The sequence below is a fragment of the Rhyacophila brunnea genome, unplaced genomic scaffold (genome assembly GCF_057557595.1).
Source record: "Rhyacophila brunnea isolate RB1 unplaced genomic scaffold, BYU_Rbru_1.0 scaffold_14, whole genome shotgun sequence".
Lineage (NCBI taxonomy): Eukaryota > Metazoa > Arthropoda > Insecta > Trichoptera > Rhyacophilidae > Rhyacophila > Rhyacophila brunnea.
Genome location: NW_028232796.1, coordinates 19,282,194 through 19,300,537, shown reverse-complemented (window position 1 = coordinate 19,300,537; position 18,344 = coordinate 19,282,194). Strand labels below are relative to the sequence as shown.

The following is an 18,344-nucleotide window of genomic DNA, read 5'->3' as shown; positions in this document are numbered from 1 at the left end:
TGTTGTTTTGCATTGTATCACTCAGCCATTAGGCATTCAGGTGAGATTAGCTACGTGATAGTACTATTTTATTTAACAGTAAGTTTGGTAAAAAAAACAATAAACACTGACCTGCGAGCTCGTGCGGTCAAAATTTTAATCATTGCCGAAAGCGTAAAATTTACTTACAACTAAGTAAATCAGATCAGAAGAATTTTAACATATTATAAATAAACAAAACTATAATAAGTTTTAAGACGAAGTAAACTTATAGTGTCCTGGTAGAGATATCTGGTGACGAAATCACGAAACATGCACAAAACAAAAATAATAGGCTTTCATCTTATTACCTAAGTACTTTAGCTAACGATTTTTTATGATTATTTTTATTAATAAAATATAGTTTACGACGTTCTCTGGAATATTATATATATTTTTTTGAATAATTCTTAGTGTTAATGTGCCTATGTACATTTTAATTACAAATGTCATTTTTTTGAAGAAAATAAAAAGAATCCCACCTTTCACAGATTCTCTATATTCTCTTTACCTATTCAGTGGTGATTATTACGATATTATCAGACTATTACAAGTTATGCCGGTCTAAAATAGTTTAAAAAATTTAAGTCTATAATATTTCACTATTGTAAAATAGGTATTAGCATCATTGGGTCAAATATCCGGTGTAAATGTGTTGAAATTTTACTGAAGCATCGACGACAAATGAATATGAATGCTAGTAAATAGGTAGAGTCTTACAAGGATTGAATCTCGTAAAATGCCATTGTTTTAGGAAGGTAGATCCGGGCGCTGGCGGAGGCCAAAGAGGACGCACTCCTTACATCCTTCGCTACGCGGATAGGAAGCCTGTTATCTCCTCGGATATCTCGGCGTCCGCGGCACGTGAGCAGGTGTAATTGAAACCAACATGAATGGAAATTAATTAATCGAACAGCGGACTAATGGCGGCTCGAGAGGCGATAGTCGAAGGGACACAGCCCGAAAATTCCGTCACATAAGTGCGCTAATGTGACAGGCGAATCGAGTAGTCCGACCGGCGTACATCGGACACACATAAAGTGTGCGTGCACACAAACAACGTATCGGAAGAAACAGTCATGCCCAATCTATGAATCAATCTACTAATAATAAATCTTTACTTATTATGATCGACAAATTAGAAAATGCGCCAGGCTTCGAGCCAAGACACGTCAAACGTAAAAAATAAAGTCACAGTTATTTCTTTCAGCATTCAACCGTTGTTGGTGTGCTAACTGTAATTTTTATTAAGGGGGGACATGCTCGTCGAAGGTCAAAATTGAGTTTTTATTGTATTTTCAAACCATGATCCTGGACACTGCTTAAACGTTGTAGATAATCTATTTATATAATTTTGAAGCCTTATTATCCTTTATAGTTATTTTGAACATTTGATGACTGCATGAAGTATTTTTGTTACATAAAATAGTATTCTTTTAAACCTCTCGCTCTAATGTTTTAGAATATAGTCATATTTCGGTACAGAACTGTGCAGTGGTGTTAAGATTTTTTACATTTATTAATTTTGAAACGCATTTATAAAACCATTAGTATAATTTATTACGAGATAATTTTTGTAAAATATTCACGATAAAAAATTATTTTGATAATCTCTGTGATCCCAAATTTGACAAGAATTAGGCATTTTATTATTCAAAAAATCGGCAAGATTAACACATTTGAAGATAATTCTAAAGATACTTATTATAAGCTATGTCTTTGACCATTCAAGTGTGATAAAAATCTTATGAATAATGATTGCTTTATAATAATTATTGACCTAAGAATAAGGTAGTGTTTTTTTAAAATACGCCATTTCTTTTGTCATTCCCTAGTGGTTAAGCTACAACATACGGCCGTAGCCATAAAATGACAAACTATAATTAAAGTAGAGAGTAAAATTATGTTAACGCGCGTGTTTGAACATGTACCTAGCCGATTTTTTTATTATTTTTTTTTAAACGGTACATGTTCAAACACGCGCGTCAATATCATTTTACTCCCTACTTCAATTATAGTTTGTCAATTTATGGCTACGGCCGTATGTTGTAGCTTAACCACTGGGGAATGACAAAAGAAATGGCGTATTTCAAAAAAACACTACCTTATTCTTAGGTCAATAATTATTATAAAGCAATCATTATTCATAAGATGTTTATCACACTTGAATGGTCAATGACATAGCTTATAATAAATATCTTTAGAATCATCTTGAAATGTGTTAATCTTGCCGATTTTTTGAATAATAAAATGCCTAATTCTTGTCAAATTTGGGATCACAGAGATTATCAATATAATTTTTTATCGTGAATATTTTACAAAACTTATCTCGTAATAAATTATGCTAATGGTTTTATAAATGCGTTTAAAAATTAATAAATGTAAAAAATCTTAACACCACTGCACAGTTATGTACCGAAATATGACTATATTCTAAAACATTAGAGCGAGAGGTTTAAAAGAATACTATTTTATGTAACAAAAATACTTCATGCAGTCATCAAATGTTTAAAATAACTATAAAGGATAATAAGGCTTCAAAATTATATAAATAGATCATCTACAACTTTTAAGGAGTGTCCAGGATCATGGTTTGAATATACAATAAAAACTCAATTTTGACATTCGACGAGCATGTCCCCCCTTAAGTTTTTCAGATGGCATATTTTAATATTGAACAGTTCATTCCTATAGTTTTTAAATTAGTTTTCTGCAATTCTAGAAGCGGCACGTCATAAAATGAATAATTCGATACAGGTATTATAATAGATATTGTCATAGTGACAAATCGAGGAAAATACAAAACTGAAATAAGTGATGACATTTAATGTTAAAATGATAAGTAGGTACATTAAATAAATAATTTAAATATAATAATTTAAAAATCACTCGACTTTTTTAAAAATAAAAAAAACAATCAGAAATAATTGTTGTATTGTATAAATATTAATTTAAAAAACCACAGAAGAGATTAGTAAGATAACTATTATAGATGTGAAAGCCAGTCGCCTGGAATTGAAACGGGGTTCAATTCATTACCAATATATGATGGCCAGGCCATAAAAGTGAATAATATAATATAATACCCCATTTACACATGCATGGATGTACTGTGCACAGTAAGAAAATGTATGTGGAAACATGTATTATCCTGCGGTTGGCAAGATTGCGTGCATAAATCAAACTAGTTTGGAAGCTTCCGAATTGTGATGATTTATTACGCGCAAGTAAGATTATTTTCGATCTGCGCCTGCGCAGTAGAGCGATAGGGGCAAACATGCCGGTAAAAAATGAAGCATTCATTTTTAGCTTAACCGATTTTCAATACGACCTGTCAGATAGTAGTATAAAATGACAACCTCGCATCTCGCTTACTCTTGAAGAATGAGATTGGAGAGACCGTCAGCACTTTTACGTGTAAACAGCTATTGTCATGATAGTTTAAAATAAGCACTATTGTGGACAGTAATTCCATGCACGTGTACAGCTGCTTTAAAAGAGTGTCATCAAAAATGTTGAATGCGAATTCCGTTTTTGCATCAAACTTTAATGCTGATTATGATACAAACGTAACTATTAAAAATAATATACTCTTTAACACGACGTGTCTAAGTGTGTCCCATTTTTTTCTACACTGAATGATCTACTCGAATGTTAATTATAATGGGAGTGTGAAAACGTGAAAAGTTTTCATGAAGTAAGTACTTTTATAACAATTTGCCGAGCTTTAAGCTTCTTGTCTAATTTTATATATCAATTTAAAATTGTGAGAGAAATGTTTGAAGTTCTTTTGGCAGACGGTGGCGGGGCCACGTGGAGGCACGCACTCTGCATAGCTAATAAGCGGTTGGAGGAAGTTGCTGCGATAGAAGACGACACTCGCGACTCGCGATGCACCCTTACCAACGCCAATATTCACTACAAAGACTGCATCGTCAGCAACTCTCGTGCCATGCACTTTCGCATCCATAACTACCTGATGTCAAATACGTCTACTATGTTTCGAACCGTTGATCAACCTTGCAAATTGTGCAAATTTTATCAAACTGAGGAAGTTATTTATCGTTATGACTTCCTCTGTTTGATTGAAAGTGTATGAATACTCATCAATAGTATTAACTCTAGATTATTATGCTTATAGGTAGCCGGTAAAAGGTATACCATTTTTAATAGAATATTTAAATTATTAGTATTAAGGCTTTGGATGTAGTAGTATGATTTTAATTTTTTACTTAGAAGAAGAACAGATATAACACACGTCGGCTTATAATGTCGTTGGTTCAAGATTCAAATCCCTTGGGTCTTGCAAATTCACATATTGTTTTTCAACGTGTGTTCGCACCTAATAGTTTGAGCAAGTGGCCAACATACATTGTAAATTGTTGTTAATACTACATTTAAAATGAAATCAATGAAAAGCGATTGAGCATTACTGATATAAAACAACGTATCTAATAATTTTATTCACATGTGGTGAAAATTTAATGGTCGATGCACCTGCTTTACTATTTCGATGAAGAAAACTGTCGGCCGAATCATATCATCGCATCGGACAAGCGTACATATAATATATCACCAATATAGGCGACGGTATGAGATCAGACGACTGCGAATTCTACAAATTATGCGGGCGATACGGGAATATGTAACCGTTCGTTTTCGTGAAGGTGGCTACGTCCACCGCTTTGGCCCATTTCCGCCTCGCACCGGTAGAACAATCCTGTCAGACTCTTTTTGGGTGCTGCCAGCTACCAAAAGAGTAATAGAATATAATATATGGCGATAACTCTAATGAATAAACGACAAATTATCTACAATAGCATTCGTGATGAAGTTGCCTACCTATAATACCTATTAAGAATAACAAGGAATGAGACCGCCCATGCTAACGTGGGTACCTATTGTAAAGAATTACTGAAGACTAACATTAATATTGTGATTATAATAAATGAATAATATACTGTCCCATAGTAATTATTTTGTTCGATCTTATACGAATAATTGAATATGATATCGCTCGACAAAATAAATTTATATTATAACAAGAACAATAATGCAAATATTACAAAAAAAGATACCGATCGAGAGGCGGCAAAGGCTCGATATTCATTGACTTATAATTTATATATATATACCTGAAAGCCAGTCCATGTACAAAAAGAACACTTTACAGAAAATTTAAGACAAAATTTTCCAGCAGCTTTCAGTATATTTCATGATTCTGTTACGAATAAACACAAAATATGATAAAATTTACTCTGAAAGATACTATACCTACTAATCTTTAAGTGAAAAAGCTGTAGGTAGATACTTAGTTCATTTAGGTACTGCGAGATCGTAGATAATATTATTATATACGACACACTGACTCTGCTGTAGGTAGGCACATTTATCGAACTTTTATTAAAGATTATGTAATCGTCATACCTAAATGGTGCAAATTAATTGTATCACTGTGTACAGCTTAGTATTTTCTGTGTATTGTGACCGTTTTACCATGTCAGGTTGCTTAACGAAACGTTTGATTGATGTTATGATGATTATACATGTATAAATAGTGGCAGGTGTCTTTGAGGCACTCTCGCAAATCATCCGAATTATACACGCGCTGTTATGATTTGTGCAATAATAACATTGTCGGTTGAGTCACTTATTCCGCGTAGCAATGATACCGGATCGCTCAAGGCTCCTCTCTCAGGTGAGTCGAGTCAGTTGGCCACGGGTCTCGGGATTCCCTATTGCACAACGACCGCAGAGGTGCGACGTCGGACCGAGCATACTGATTGGCTAAATACTAGCGAAATTCGGCCCGGCACACCGACGATTGACTCTTGCGATCCACGTCTCGACTTAGAAAGGCGGATTTCGGTCAATGCGATGGTGTCTAAAAAAACAACATAGGTACCTACGTCAGTAACTAATTCTGATTATCGCGATCTTGTAACACCTAATCGAATAACAACACTATGAAATACCATGGAACATGAACCAGTGATCCAACTTTCAAAACAATTACACATGAACATGTCTATACCATAAAATAGATTGAGTTGAGATTGAACTGAATGCAAACAAATTGCTTTTACTAAACAATATCCTACTATTTCTATTTCACTGAAACAATGCCCAAATAATATTGTTTCATTATACCTAATGGATACTAAAAAAATAGTTTTCTCTCTTGGTCCGCTGAAAGTTTCTATCTAATCAGATGAAACAGGTACTAAAATTAATACATTATTTGAGTACCTTCTATTTCATAATATATGTACATATTATATCTGAATGTGCCTGTTCATGATGTGAACGCAAGTAGCCGATAACCAAGTTGTAATCCAATACTTCGCTAGGAAACCGTCTCGATAGCAGTCTAAAATAACTATCATAGAGTAATAATCACCTTTTTGTATAATATTTACGATTATAAACGGATTTTAGTGTGGTCGAATTGCTACTTATAGAAATATAATATACCTAGGTACTTATGCTCTGGATTGATAGCTTTTAATGCACTGTTATATTATTTAATAAAAATAATACGCCAGCGTGCTCTTGATTAATTGCATAATTGATTTTCATTTAGGATAATAATAATGTGAGAAGCTCTGGAAAATTTATCTCAAAATACGTGTGTGTACGAATTTCCAATACAATATGATTATCAGTTCATTTAGCAGTTTTAGGGACGTCAAGCCCTATGGTAGATACAATACACCGCATTGGATATTAAAATATAGGAAAAGGTAGTTAAGTATGTTGGAATATTTTTTTTATATTCTTGGTTCAACTTTTTAACTCAATTCTGTGAAATATAGTTACTTATGTAATTTTTAGACTTTTATATACAGAAAACCGCCTTTGGGTATTCGCAATCTATTTTCAGCATTTTCGTAATATTATATTGAAAAAAGCTCTGTCTTAGTATTAGTAGAAGGTTTTTCTTCGGCATCATTGGTTCATCGGTTAAATCGATTTTTGTGAGGAGCGTTCAAACAGTCGATAGCCGTGGTTGTAACAGTAACGCAATAATTAACGGAAAGGAAGCGACCTCCTTGACCGGATGCACCTCGCCGCGCCAAACCTCCTCCCGCACTAAAGAGGGACGCACGATCGCACAAATCGCGCGAAAAAACGAGAAGCAAGCACCTCATCTATAGTCTCGGAGATTCGTGCAAATGAAAGCCGCGATATTTTATTCAGCCGGCGGGCCGGAACGTCTGGCTTTCGGAGACAATAATTATTATTTCAAGACAATTGAGACGCTAGGACGGGAGAGGGAAGGGGGGAAACGCGTAAAATAATGCGTGAATGAGTGAATAATTTATGAATGAACGCGAGTAAAGATTATTCAAATATACACACGTCAACTGTGATTGAAAGTGATACAAAAATAGTTTTGCTATAACGATCGGATAGATATAAAAAAGAGGAAATCATTAAACGTCTTCGTTCCTAGCAGATAAAGCATATATTTAAAAAATGGAATATCTATTTTAATACAAGATATTTCCACAAACTACGCGGGAAAATAAAAAATAAACGTTCGGCCCTCTATTATATTGACAGAATTTTATGAATAGTAAAGTTATCAATTTCGGTCGTTGCTTTAAATCAAAATTCAAATTAAAAATACAGTTGCGGGAATCGAGCTCGTTCCTTCGGTTTCAGAGACGGACACTCCGGAAGCTACACCACTGTGGGCTTTAATATATGCTTACAAAATAAATATATGTTTACTTACATAGTCGTTCTTGTAAGTGTCAGCATCCGAGAGAGCGTTCTTGGCTTGGAGTACAATTTGGTTGAGTAACTCGAGGTCACTAACGTACGGCATTTCAATATCCTGAAAACAAATTTAAAAAATCCACCGTTTAGTCACAATTAATCACTCGAATATTTAATAACCATACTAATTAATTTAATAAGTTCAAATTTTAAAATAAACTGTGGAAAGATACTTAATTCTGAATAAAAATCGTGATTGGTAGGGAAAACTAATTGATTATCGCAGTTTGGTCTTGGTAAAATTAATGTGGCTTGTTATTTACTTGAGGCATAGGATCCTGGTTCGCTCCCATCCCGCAAGGATTATACCACTTGGGCTGGTCTGTGTCGCGGGTGGCTGAGGATGCAGCGCCGCCCCCGGGACTTGGGGGGCGAGCCGGCGCCGCCCGCGTGCATGTCTGCTGCATCATGGTGAATAGGCAAATCCAAACGAAGACTTCGCTGAACTCTGCAAATGAAAGGAAATACAATGTTAATAAAGATGCAATCAAAGAAGAAGCAATTTTAATCAGCGAGCGAAAGCGAAGATAGGAAGAAAATGTTAAATGAAAAATTTGTCACGACTACCCTAAGGGACTTTTCATGACTTAAAAAGAATACAAATATTAGACATAGGTAATATTAAAAAAGATTTTCTGGCTTTACTTAGAACTTAATAGACAACTATTATTGAATTAATATAAATAATTTGAAAATATTGTTGAATTGATGAGTGATCATATTTTCGAGAATGTTGTTTAAACAATCAATTATTCATTCATAAGGTGTCAAATGAAATTTGATGCGAAAAATTGTGTTCATATTATATCAAACTCTGATTAACAATAAATTATTGATAAACACTATCTAACACTATTAAAAAAAGCTTTCGATAGAACCACAAATGAATGGAATTCTTAAAGGAGGGCTGAGTAAAATAAACCTAAAATCAAACGGCCAAAAAAACAAAACAAGAGACAAAAATATTGTCAACCTTCCGTTCGAGATATAACACCATATTTTAAAAAAAATCGATAATACATTCGTAATCTTCTGGTCGTTTATCAAATTTGTAGCAGATAAAATAATTTATAATTTCCTATCTTATCTATACACTTAAATGAATTAATAAATAACGTAATTTCTTTATATCTCTAATAATTGTACTGTAAAGCCCAAAGACTCAATAACAGTACATTGTGAAACATATCATAGACATACTCAGAATTTAAAAAGTTGTATTGTAACCTCACCGAAGAACAACTCTGAACTCCCGGTCTGAGACTCCAGTGCCCAGTACCATTGACTGTCACCAAAGCATAACAATTAAACAACAGTAAAATTGATATTTTCAATATTATTTACCAGCCTGATGCGACCGGATTATAAAAGCAAAGTGGTCCATCAAGGGTGGCAAACCGGAGACCGCCACAAAATGCGATAGAGACGTCAGTTACCTGGCCGCGGTGTCGCTGACAAACGATAACAAATTTTTATTGACCCACAAACAGTCGGCGCACCGGAGATGTTTCACACTCATTAACAAGCCAAAGGAGACTATTATTTTTTTGTTACTCCCCTCTAAAATAAAGTGTTAAAAATTTACATCGTATTTACAAAAGACTTTAGAATACAGTCGATTTCGTCTTTACTAATCAGTTACGTATACGAAAGTAAATACAATAATATATTGACTCGTCTTTTTATGATGTAAATTTAATTATTTATAAACGTTTCGCGTATATATAATATTATTACTAGCTTATATAATATGTACTAATGGGGTTTAATATACCTACGATATTTAAGTTAGGTATATTATCTCGAAATGAAGATCAAAACACATTATTTTAACATTTCTATCTGAAAACTATCCGCAAGGAATTTATCAGATAGATAACGTCATTAACAAAAAGTTCTTTTAATGACATTCTAATGGGTACTATATATACAATTAAACTTCATAAATGTCACTGAATAATTATTACCAAACGGAAAATAAGAGAAAAGGCTTTTTGAAAGGGACAGAAAACGTTACAGAAAAACGTTGACGATTTTAGATTATCTTTTTATATTACATACTAGATTATACCTATATATATTATATATAGATTTATGCATAGTCATTCTATTACGACAATTTTACCAACCGCAATAGGATAAAATAGTCCTGTCGTGTATTGCATATAAATTAAAGTTCAGATAAATTATTAGATTTAAAAATAAGCTCGAATGTTTGACCTTGACTAGAAGAAGAGAAAAACCCATTTCAAAACATTGTTGCATGGTTTATTATTGTAAACAAACATCTTTAAAATGGGAGGGGAGCCGTGTGACATTATTTTAAAATATATTTTTTTATGTGAGCATCTTCGTAGGTATTGGATTTTTTTTATAAAGATAGAGCGATTTTAATTAGAGTGACAAATAACAGCTCTGCTTAAAAATTCTCGAGGGTTGGAAATTCTTCAGTTAGATAATCGATCGCACAGGATGTCACCTTGGGGTTATAAAATTTAACGTTCCTGATTTAATTCAAATGTGTTTATTTATTTAGGTTAGCGTGCATTTTCTTTTAGCTAAAATACTTTTGACGACAATATTAAAATTTACAACAACTTTTCAAAACGAAATGCTGCATATTTTTCCAAAAATAAAAGTACCTACCTAAGTACCTAATTTCATTTATAAATACATAAAAATGAAACAAAATGAAATCCTAATTTTTCACGTGCAATAGGTACGTTTTATTTAATTCAGTTTTTTTTATTATCTTGTATGTAATATTTTTTTATGCTTATGAAATGATACCGTACCTAGTGGTTAATTGAACAATGGTATGTCACAATTGGTACATTTCATTGTCTTAATAATTCATAACATACAAAAACATAAAGAGATCACGTACTTAGGTACCTACATTTTCGGTGACCAATGCAAAAATTATTGAATTACATTTTTTTTTCAATTCAATAATTGCTGTTCTGGCACCAACGTTGATTTAATTCGTAATTTGCTCATTTCGGATGATTTTTGTCAATTTGGACCTACATTTTTTATTGCAAGTTACAATTATTACAATTTACCGAGATTAACACGAAGACAGGTGCTTATAATTTTATTAATTAAACACATTTTTTGTTTTATTGACTTGAAAGTGCTGTCAAAAATATCTAGGTAAATACTTAAAATGAGACCTTTTTTTAAATATATTGTAAATTTTAAAAGTTTTTGTTGTATTAATGTGTCTACACCGTACATAAAGAAAACCAAATTAAACCATTCATAATTACATAAATCTATATTTCCAATATGTTTATAGAGTTCGTTTGTTAGCCTAAATAAAGCAGAAGATAAAAAGATGTTTTATTATGATTAGTTCATTTGTCAATCCATTGAAATAAGGTCGCGCAGGGAAGTGCTACTAGGGTAATAAACCAGCGCTGTCGACGAAAGAGATCACAATTCACAATACGGACCTCCTACGTGATGATGCAGATCAGAGGGACAAAGCGTCTCATCACGGCGGGAAAAACAGAACCGCCGCAACACGGCAATAAAAATAATAACATCATGAAAAAAAAGAACGCGGCTCATTTTACACGAAACCGTGGCGGGCTGCAGGCTTCTCGGCTAACAAGAATTGTCGCGACAAAACCAGGAACTAGAAGGAGGTGGGCTAGCCGATGTACGAGGAGAAAAAACACATAAAAAATCTCAACACTAAACAAGGGCGGAGAATAATTCAAAAAGTTAATTTTTAATATATCATTTTTATTTTTATATTAAATGCGAATTATACTGAACCGCCTTGTATGATAATAAATCATTATTCTTAATTCTATACAACTTAAGCTAAAAACAATTTTTAGATTATTTATTAATAGTGTTTATTGTAGCTGATTAAAAATAAGCAACAATAGTAGGCGACGATTTTCCAATAAAAGTGTTTGATTTACCAAAATGATTAAAATGTTAAAATTGATAATGCATGATGACTAAATATGTAAGTATCTCATTTTAGTAGGCATCGTTAAAACGTTAATAAATTGTATATATACATTTAAAAGTATTATTTTAAAACGTGTAGGTAATAAATTATTAATACAATTCAATACGAAAATGAATATCGATTTAATACCGCGATACGTCGAAATACTGATCCATTTTTTGCCGCGCGCCAGCACCGACGCGCCCCCCTGTCACCGGTGCGCGCTCTAGAACAAAAAGAGTTTAAAAACCGGCGTAAACTAATAAGGCCTAGCTCGTAAATGTTGAGTGGCCATAATGGGATTCAGTTAACGCGGCGAGTGGAAAAAGGTCCATCAATCGGCGGCCGGCAAGGGAAAATCTGTACCGGCCGAGGTGGCTAACCGTATCGACACATGATTAATTTTATTTTACGACTTGAAACAGTAAGATGACGCATGTATGCCTACTTGATAATCAATTTGCCACAATTTTTATTTTACTCAATATAACTATCATCTCCTGGAAGAATGATAATAGATACGATCCCCAGGCTGAAAATAGATGTATCTACATAATATTTACTATTAGGTACTTAAATGAGTAAAAAAAGGTGAGAGAAACATATTGAAAGAAAATATTAATTAGATTTCATTTGACACAAACAGCGTAATCGATTTATCAGAAGATTTAAAAGGAGGCCTCGAAAAGGTTCAAACTAATCATACAATTAAAAAATTTAAGCTATTATTTTAATGGAATCAGTCGAAGCGTCGGGCCTATATGTTACTAAACGTGCCACTGACAGTCATCGAAGTTCATCAAATCACAACCCTCCGTTTTACACATAATAGTGGGAACAACTCAGCTGGGTAAACAAATTATGAAAGATTATTGTTGACTCAAGAAGGAGGATACCTAGATTGAGGTGGTGGGCAGTCAGTGGGCAATCTCTGATATTAAGGGGTTGCAGTAACTACGAAGATGTTTAATTAGATATGTTTATATTGGAATTTTCATAATATAAGTAAATAATATAGAATCGCTCAATAAACATAACGAAAGCGACATTGTAGTAAGGTATTAAAAAGGTGATTATATTATATAAATTGACAAGCTTTATAACGTTTAAATTTAATATAATACGACTATGCATCTTGTTATGTCTATTATTAGGCGGATATATATTTTCATTCACGTCTTTGCTGGCACGAGATATATACATGCAAAAAAACCGTTGTATGCTAATGAGATATAATGATGTTTTATTAAAAATAATCTAGTCCGATCTCTTGAGAAGTCGTGGATTTTACGGCCATCGATACGGCGTGACAATTTGCATACATTAATTATTACGCTATCCTGATAATAATATTGATATTGTGAAAATTACCTATGAACGGTGATGTACGTGTATTTTAATAAACTCGACCGTGTTTATGGGCTTCCATGATTTTATGTGACGTTATTAAGTTAAGTTCGTTATCATTTGCCATTTTAATAAGCAAAACTGGAAGACTCAACGAGGCCACTTCCACATTTTTCTGTCGCATATAAATTCCAAACACTGATCTAAAAACTAAGTGATTACTATTATCGGACTAACTGTCGCTGGACAACTAGTGTAGTGTAAAAAAAACGCCGTGAAGTGAGTAGCGATAAAACTGATTGACACTTTTGCAAATCAAAGTAGAATTTTATTTAATAAATAGCAAACACGCTGTAATTATACTTAATGGCGTGGAAAAAGACCGCGAGATGGCACTTTTAATGTTTATGGAGGAAACGTCAAAGTGCCATATTGTTTTTTTGCACCGCGTCTTCTGCGGAAAACTCGACCTGCGATAATTGTCAGGGAATGGAAAGTATTCAGATAATAGCGACACGGGATTATATTTTTTTTTAAAACGCAGTGTGCGGCCTTTTTTGTTTTATGAATTAAACGCACGGAGAGGATCATTATTTACGACAATTAACGCTTGCATTTCTTATCGTTACAAAGCAATATCAACACACAGTTTCTTGTCCTGTATCATTGATGTATTATTTTTCATTCATAAACAAATATGAATTAAAACAAAGAAACAGCTAGAAGAATGTTAATTATAGCTTTACTATATTCGATTTGAATAGCATTTAGGTATATTTTTTATATATCATGCAAACTAGTTTATCTTGTATTATTGATGTATTTTATTTTTATTTAGAATAAAGATCTTTTGTGAATTCAAGCAATGAAATAACTGCAAATGCTAGTTGTACATATTTAAAACATTTGATTACCATTTTTCAATTCAATTACGATTATGTTTATTAATATTATTGCAAATTTATTGATACAAACGCAGTACAGTAATAAATTATGTATGAAGTAGATCAAATGCTGTCAAATCATGATATAACTGTCATAATCATGATACTCGTATTTGAGGGTAAAAAACTATCGGAAAGAATTATATCAAACTAATGTACTTACATATAATACTGATTCAATAAAAAAACAATTCATTGACTTTACAATACAGTTATGTATTTATGCTGTTGATTCACATTAATACAAGCTGATTTCTTAAATTATTTAATATAAACAATGTCTTCTAAGTACCAAAGTAAAATAATAAATATATTACGATTATTAAAAGGCTCTTAATGATTATCATGACACCTAGTCTCATGTCTTCGTTTGCCCTTTTACTGGGGTATAAAAATGCAACCAGAGTGATTGCAGCTCATAAAGAACTTGGTGTTTGGTGAAGTAACGCCGGATAGATTATCGCGACCTACCGCAACATTGTTGAGCGGCGATTACATCGCGAAGGTAGGCGCGGATGATCCACACACCTGATAAAATATGCATGCATGATTTAACTATATGATTAACCGATACTCATACTATACTATTGACTTATCGATTCACGCTGTACCGAAACGCACACAAGAAAATGTCTTTATAAAAATAGCATGTTCCTAAGAAACATTCTGCAAACTCCTAACTTTTACTCCTAACGGCTGATTACATTATTCAAAAATCAAAACAAATATTTTGTCGTACTAAATCTAGGTGGTTTCGTATTTCACATGACGTCATCAAAGATTTTATAGTACTTTTCGTATAATATATTAAACTTATTGCGTTAGAGCTTTAAGCTTAGTTACCAGTAACCATTGTAAATAATAAGTACCCATCTAAGTATACATTATTTACCCCCGATTTAACAAAATTTTGATTTTACTGCAGAGACAAACAACTGATATCTTATAAGAACAAAAATTAAAATAGACTTTTAATTTTTAGTTGTATGCATCTCAATAATTTGAGTCAATTAAATAATGTAATATGGGGCTCATTATTATCAAGCTCTGGTGTGACAACTGCACATATTAAAATATTACGGTCCTATTAAAATTAAACATATTAAATCAGAGCTTTCTAAAATTATTTATATTTTAATTTATATGATAGGTAGGTACTTATATAGAACTTTAGGGATGTACCTACACCTACACCTTTTTCCAATCAAATAACACATCCTTGGATGATGAGAAGTGGTTCGAAGTTTTATTGTTTTGTTATGTCGTTAAGTACCTAGGCATTAAATTATTTGCGAGCCGGTACTTGCTACTCAAAAGCAGTTCAAGTTACACAATGTAATTAATATAATGATAAACTTTAATTACTGGCTTCAATGTGACAGGTACGTGAAAGACTTCAAAAGGAGTCAATCAACTTTGCAAAAGTGTTTTATAATCAAAGCAAGTATACCTACATACAGGTAGGTAACATATATTACATATTACTTAAGTGCAAAAAATATATTAGTTAGTATTTAACAATAAGGTAGTTGCATGTAAGAAGTACAAAATATGTACTTTAGAATGAGTGTGTCGTAAGTCCAATTTTGCCAAAAATAAGTTAGGCATATACAGGATTTGTATAGTATGTACCTAGGTATATTATCATTTAGAGCTATTTCATAATTTGACTTTATTCATAACAGAAACATAAAATTCCTGAAACCATGAAGTCCTTTTAATATTGGCGCTTTAAAAACCTTAAATTGATAAAGATCAATAATATATTCACTCTCAGATACTTACATATACCTATACAATGTTTAATTATACCTACATATATTTTTATATGAATTGTAATTGTTAAAAAAATCAGTTGGATAATTATTACTAGGAACTTTTCAAAAAGTTGTAGGTACATCGCCAGTGTACCCAGAAACCATTGGTCGTGGAGTCTACCCTGCGGATGATATCAAATTCATACTGCTTTTGTACCTTTACCCAATTGGTTGAACGAATGGTTACCAACCATTCCTTGTTAATATTCATTTATCTTATTTCATTTTATTTTATTTCATTTTATGAAGGCTTTAGTCGGTATATGGTACCGTAATATTTAGTTTTGATAATAACCAAAAATTAAAAAAATATTTCAAGATAGAACTTAAAAAATTAGTTGAACAAGATAAAAAAAAACTTAGTTAAGTATTTTGGTACCTAAGGCTTATTGACAATTAGATACATGTAGTTATGCACTTTAATTGTAAATACCGAATACTTGTCAGCTTTTAAAATCATTTTATACAATCCAATAGATAGCGTTGGAAGTAATTAAGAATTAAAGAATTAAGTGTTTGTGAGCTTTAAAGTTAACTTTACAACTTGATAATAATATCTTCAGGGCGGCAATAGTTTGCGGCCACATACGCAGTGGTGCGCAAAAAATCCCCCATCAGCGCAGAATCGCGGCAATACAGAGGACAGGAGGTATTCCGGCAATGTCCCGGACACGCCGATGCATATTCCTCTGCCTTCTAGAAGCGGCCTACCGATGTCCTACAACTAGACCGCCCGCTGCGGCCCTTGGAAAAAAGCGCGCGATAAAGGTCACCGGATGGAGAAAAACTCGCGCAGTTAGCGGCCAATTAGGCATGTCATCTGTGATGAGAAGTAAAGTGCATATATGCAGTTTTGTTGCAGAAAGCAAATTATTTTTCCATTCATAACAATCTTCTTAACTACTTAGCTACTTACCAGTTAAATAATTTCAACTACTCATTTTATAATGTAAATATTATTATAATAACGTACCTAAGAATTATAACTAACAAGATTGCTATAACCTTTTTATCGTTTATTGTCCAAATATCGTTCATTAATTACTTAGAATGTTCCTCGTAGGTATATTAGTTTCATGAGAAAAGTATTCGATAATACTACAAATTTATTTTTAAATCAATTATTACTACTATAAATAAAGACAGTTATCTAGGTAAGAATGTAAGTAGGTACGTATTTTTATACGCAAGGATTTCTTTCAAGTAGGTAGGTATCTAACTAATTTCTATAAAAAAATTCGAATAGTAGTTTGAGAATAAGTATAAGTATACCTACTTATAAGTAAGTATATTATAAGATCAGAAAAAGCACGTGATGATAAAATATTATGAAATTCTAAAAACACAAAATGTCAATTAAGTAATAAAAAGTTTAAATCGATAATTTATTATTAATTAATGAAACTGTTGGCGAAAAGCAAGCATTGCCGTCTTTACCGCGCGTTGATGTCTCTTCGGTTACATCATATTTCCACAATTCCGCTGACTCACAAAATAATAATTCACTTTACGAGTAGACTAATATGACGAACAATAACAAAACCATGTCATTCGTTTCTCTAAAATGCTAAACAATATTTAGATAATATCTAACCAAAGCATTTCCGATTAATTCCAATAGTTTCATTTAAATAACGATCAAACGTGTAGGTAATTATTAGTTATATAGGTACATCGAGCTACAATGTACATTCTACATGTTAGTTAACTAAATTAGGTATAATAGGTACCTATATTCTTCTTAAAACTATCGCGAGTAGGTACCCAGTAATTGTGCGTTTGTCACTGTAATAGAAATAGATAATACAGCTAGAAAGGTACCTGACAGGTAAGCCTCTGAAAAAAAAAATTGAAAAGGTTTTCATTTTGCGTAACATAAAAATCTACACATCTGCTATTTTTAATAAGCATGTTATTACCTTTAGATACAAAAAAATGAAATAAATAAATTACATAACTAAAAATTGACTTAGGTGGTACTAAATCAACATGGCGATGCAAGATAAATAATTTTAATATAGTCAACATATTATTTTATTATGATACATCGATAATTATTATGTGATAAATTTAAGTCATTATGTAGGTAGGTACTTGCAGCATCTTTCATATTAATAATATCAAAATATTAAGGTGACGTTAACATTGAGGACCGAAATCGAATATCTACGTCACTATGACGTTATATGCGGTTTATTTAGAACGGTGATGAAAACAAACTATTAGACTTAATAGTTTATTTATAATAAATAGGGCTTTCGTTAAAATTCGTCATTCGTCGGTTTATTTTAGAGACGATTATTACGCTATCTAAAAATCCGTTCCGATACAAAATCCAGTTTTTCCACTAAAAATAATACAATTAATTAGGTATTTTACGCTGACTACAACCTACTCACTATCTTAAAATAAAAACTGCGTGATTCAAAGTATGACAAATCTCGCAATGTTATTTTGCACATA

General features: G+C 32.4%; 1 protein-coding gene across 8 annotated transcripts in view; it reads right to left on the bottom strand.

Annotated features, from left to right (window-relative positions):
* The window catches only part of LOC147075685 (uncharacterized), a 173,093-nt gene that overhangs the window by 12,864 nt on the left and 141,885 nt on the right, over nucleotides 1-18,344 (bottom strand). For all 8 annotated transcript variants that reach the window (XM_085941781.1, XM_085941776.1, XM_085941778.1 and 5 more), the window contains exons 4-5: nucleotides 8,067-8,251; nucleotides 7,760-7,861 (exon numbers count right to left, since the gene is read on the bottom strand). In XM_085941781.1, the coding sequence (XP_085797907.1) occupies nucleotides 7,760-7,861; nucleotides 8,067-8,213 (249 nt within the window). In that variant the 5' untranslated portion in view covers nucleotides 8,214-8,251. The remainder of the gene's footprint in view (nucleotides 1-7,759; nucleotides 7,862-8,066; nucleotides 8,252-18,344) is intronic.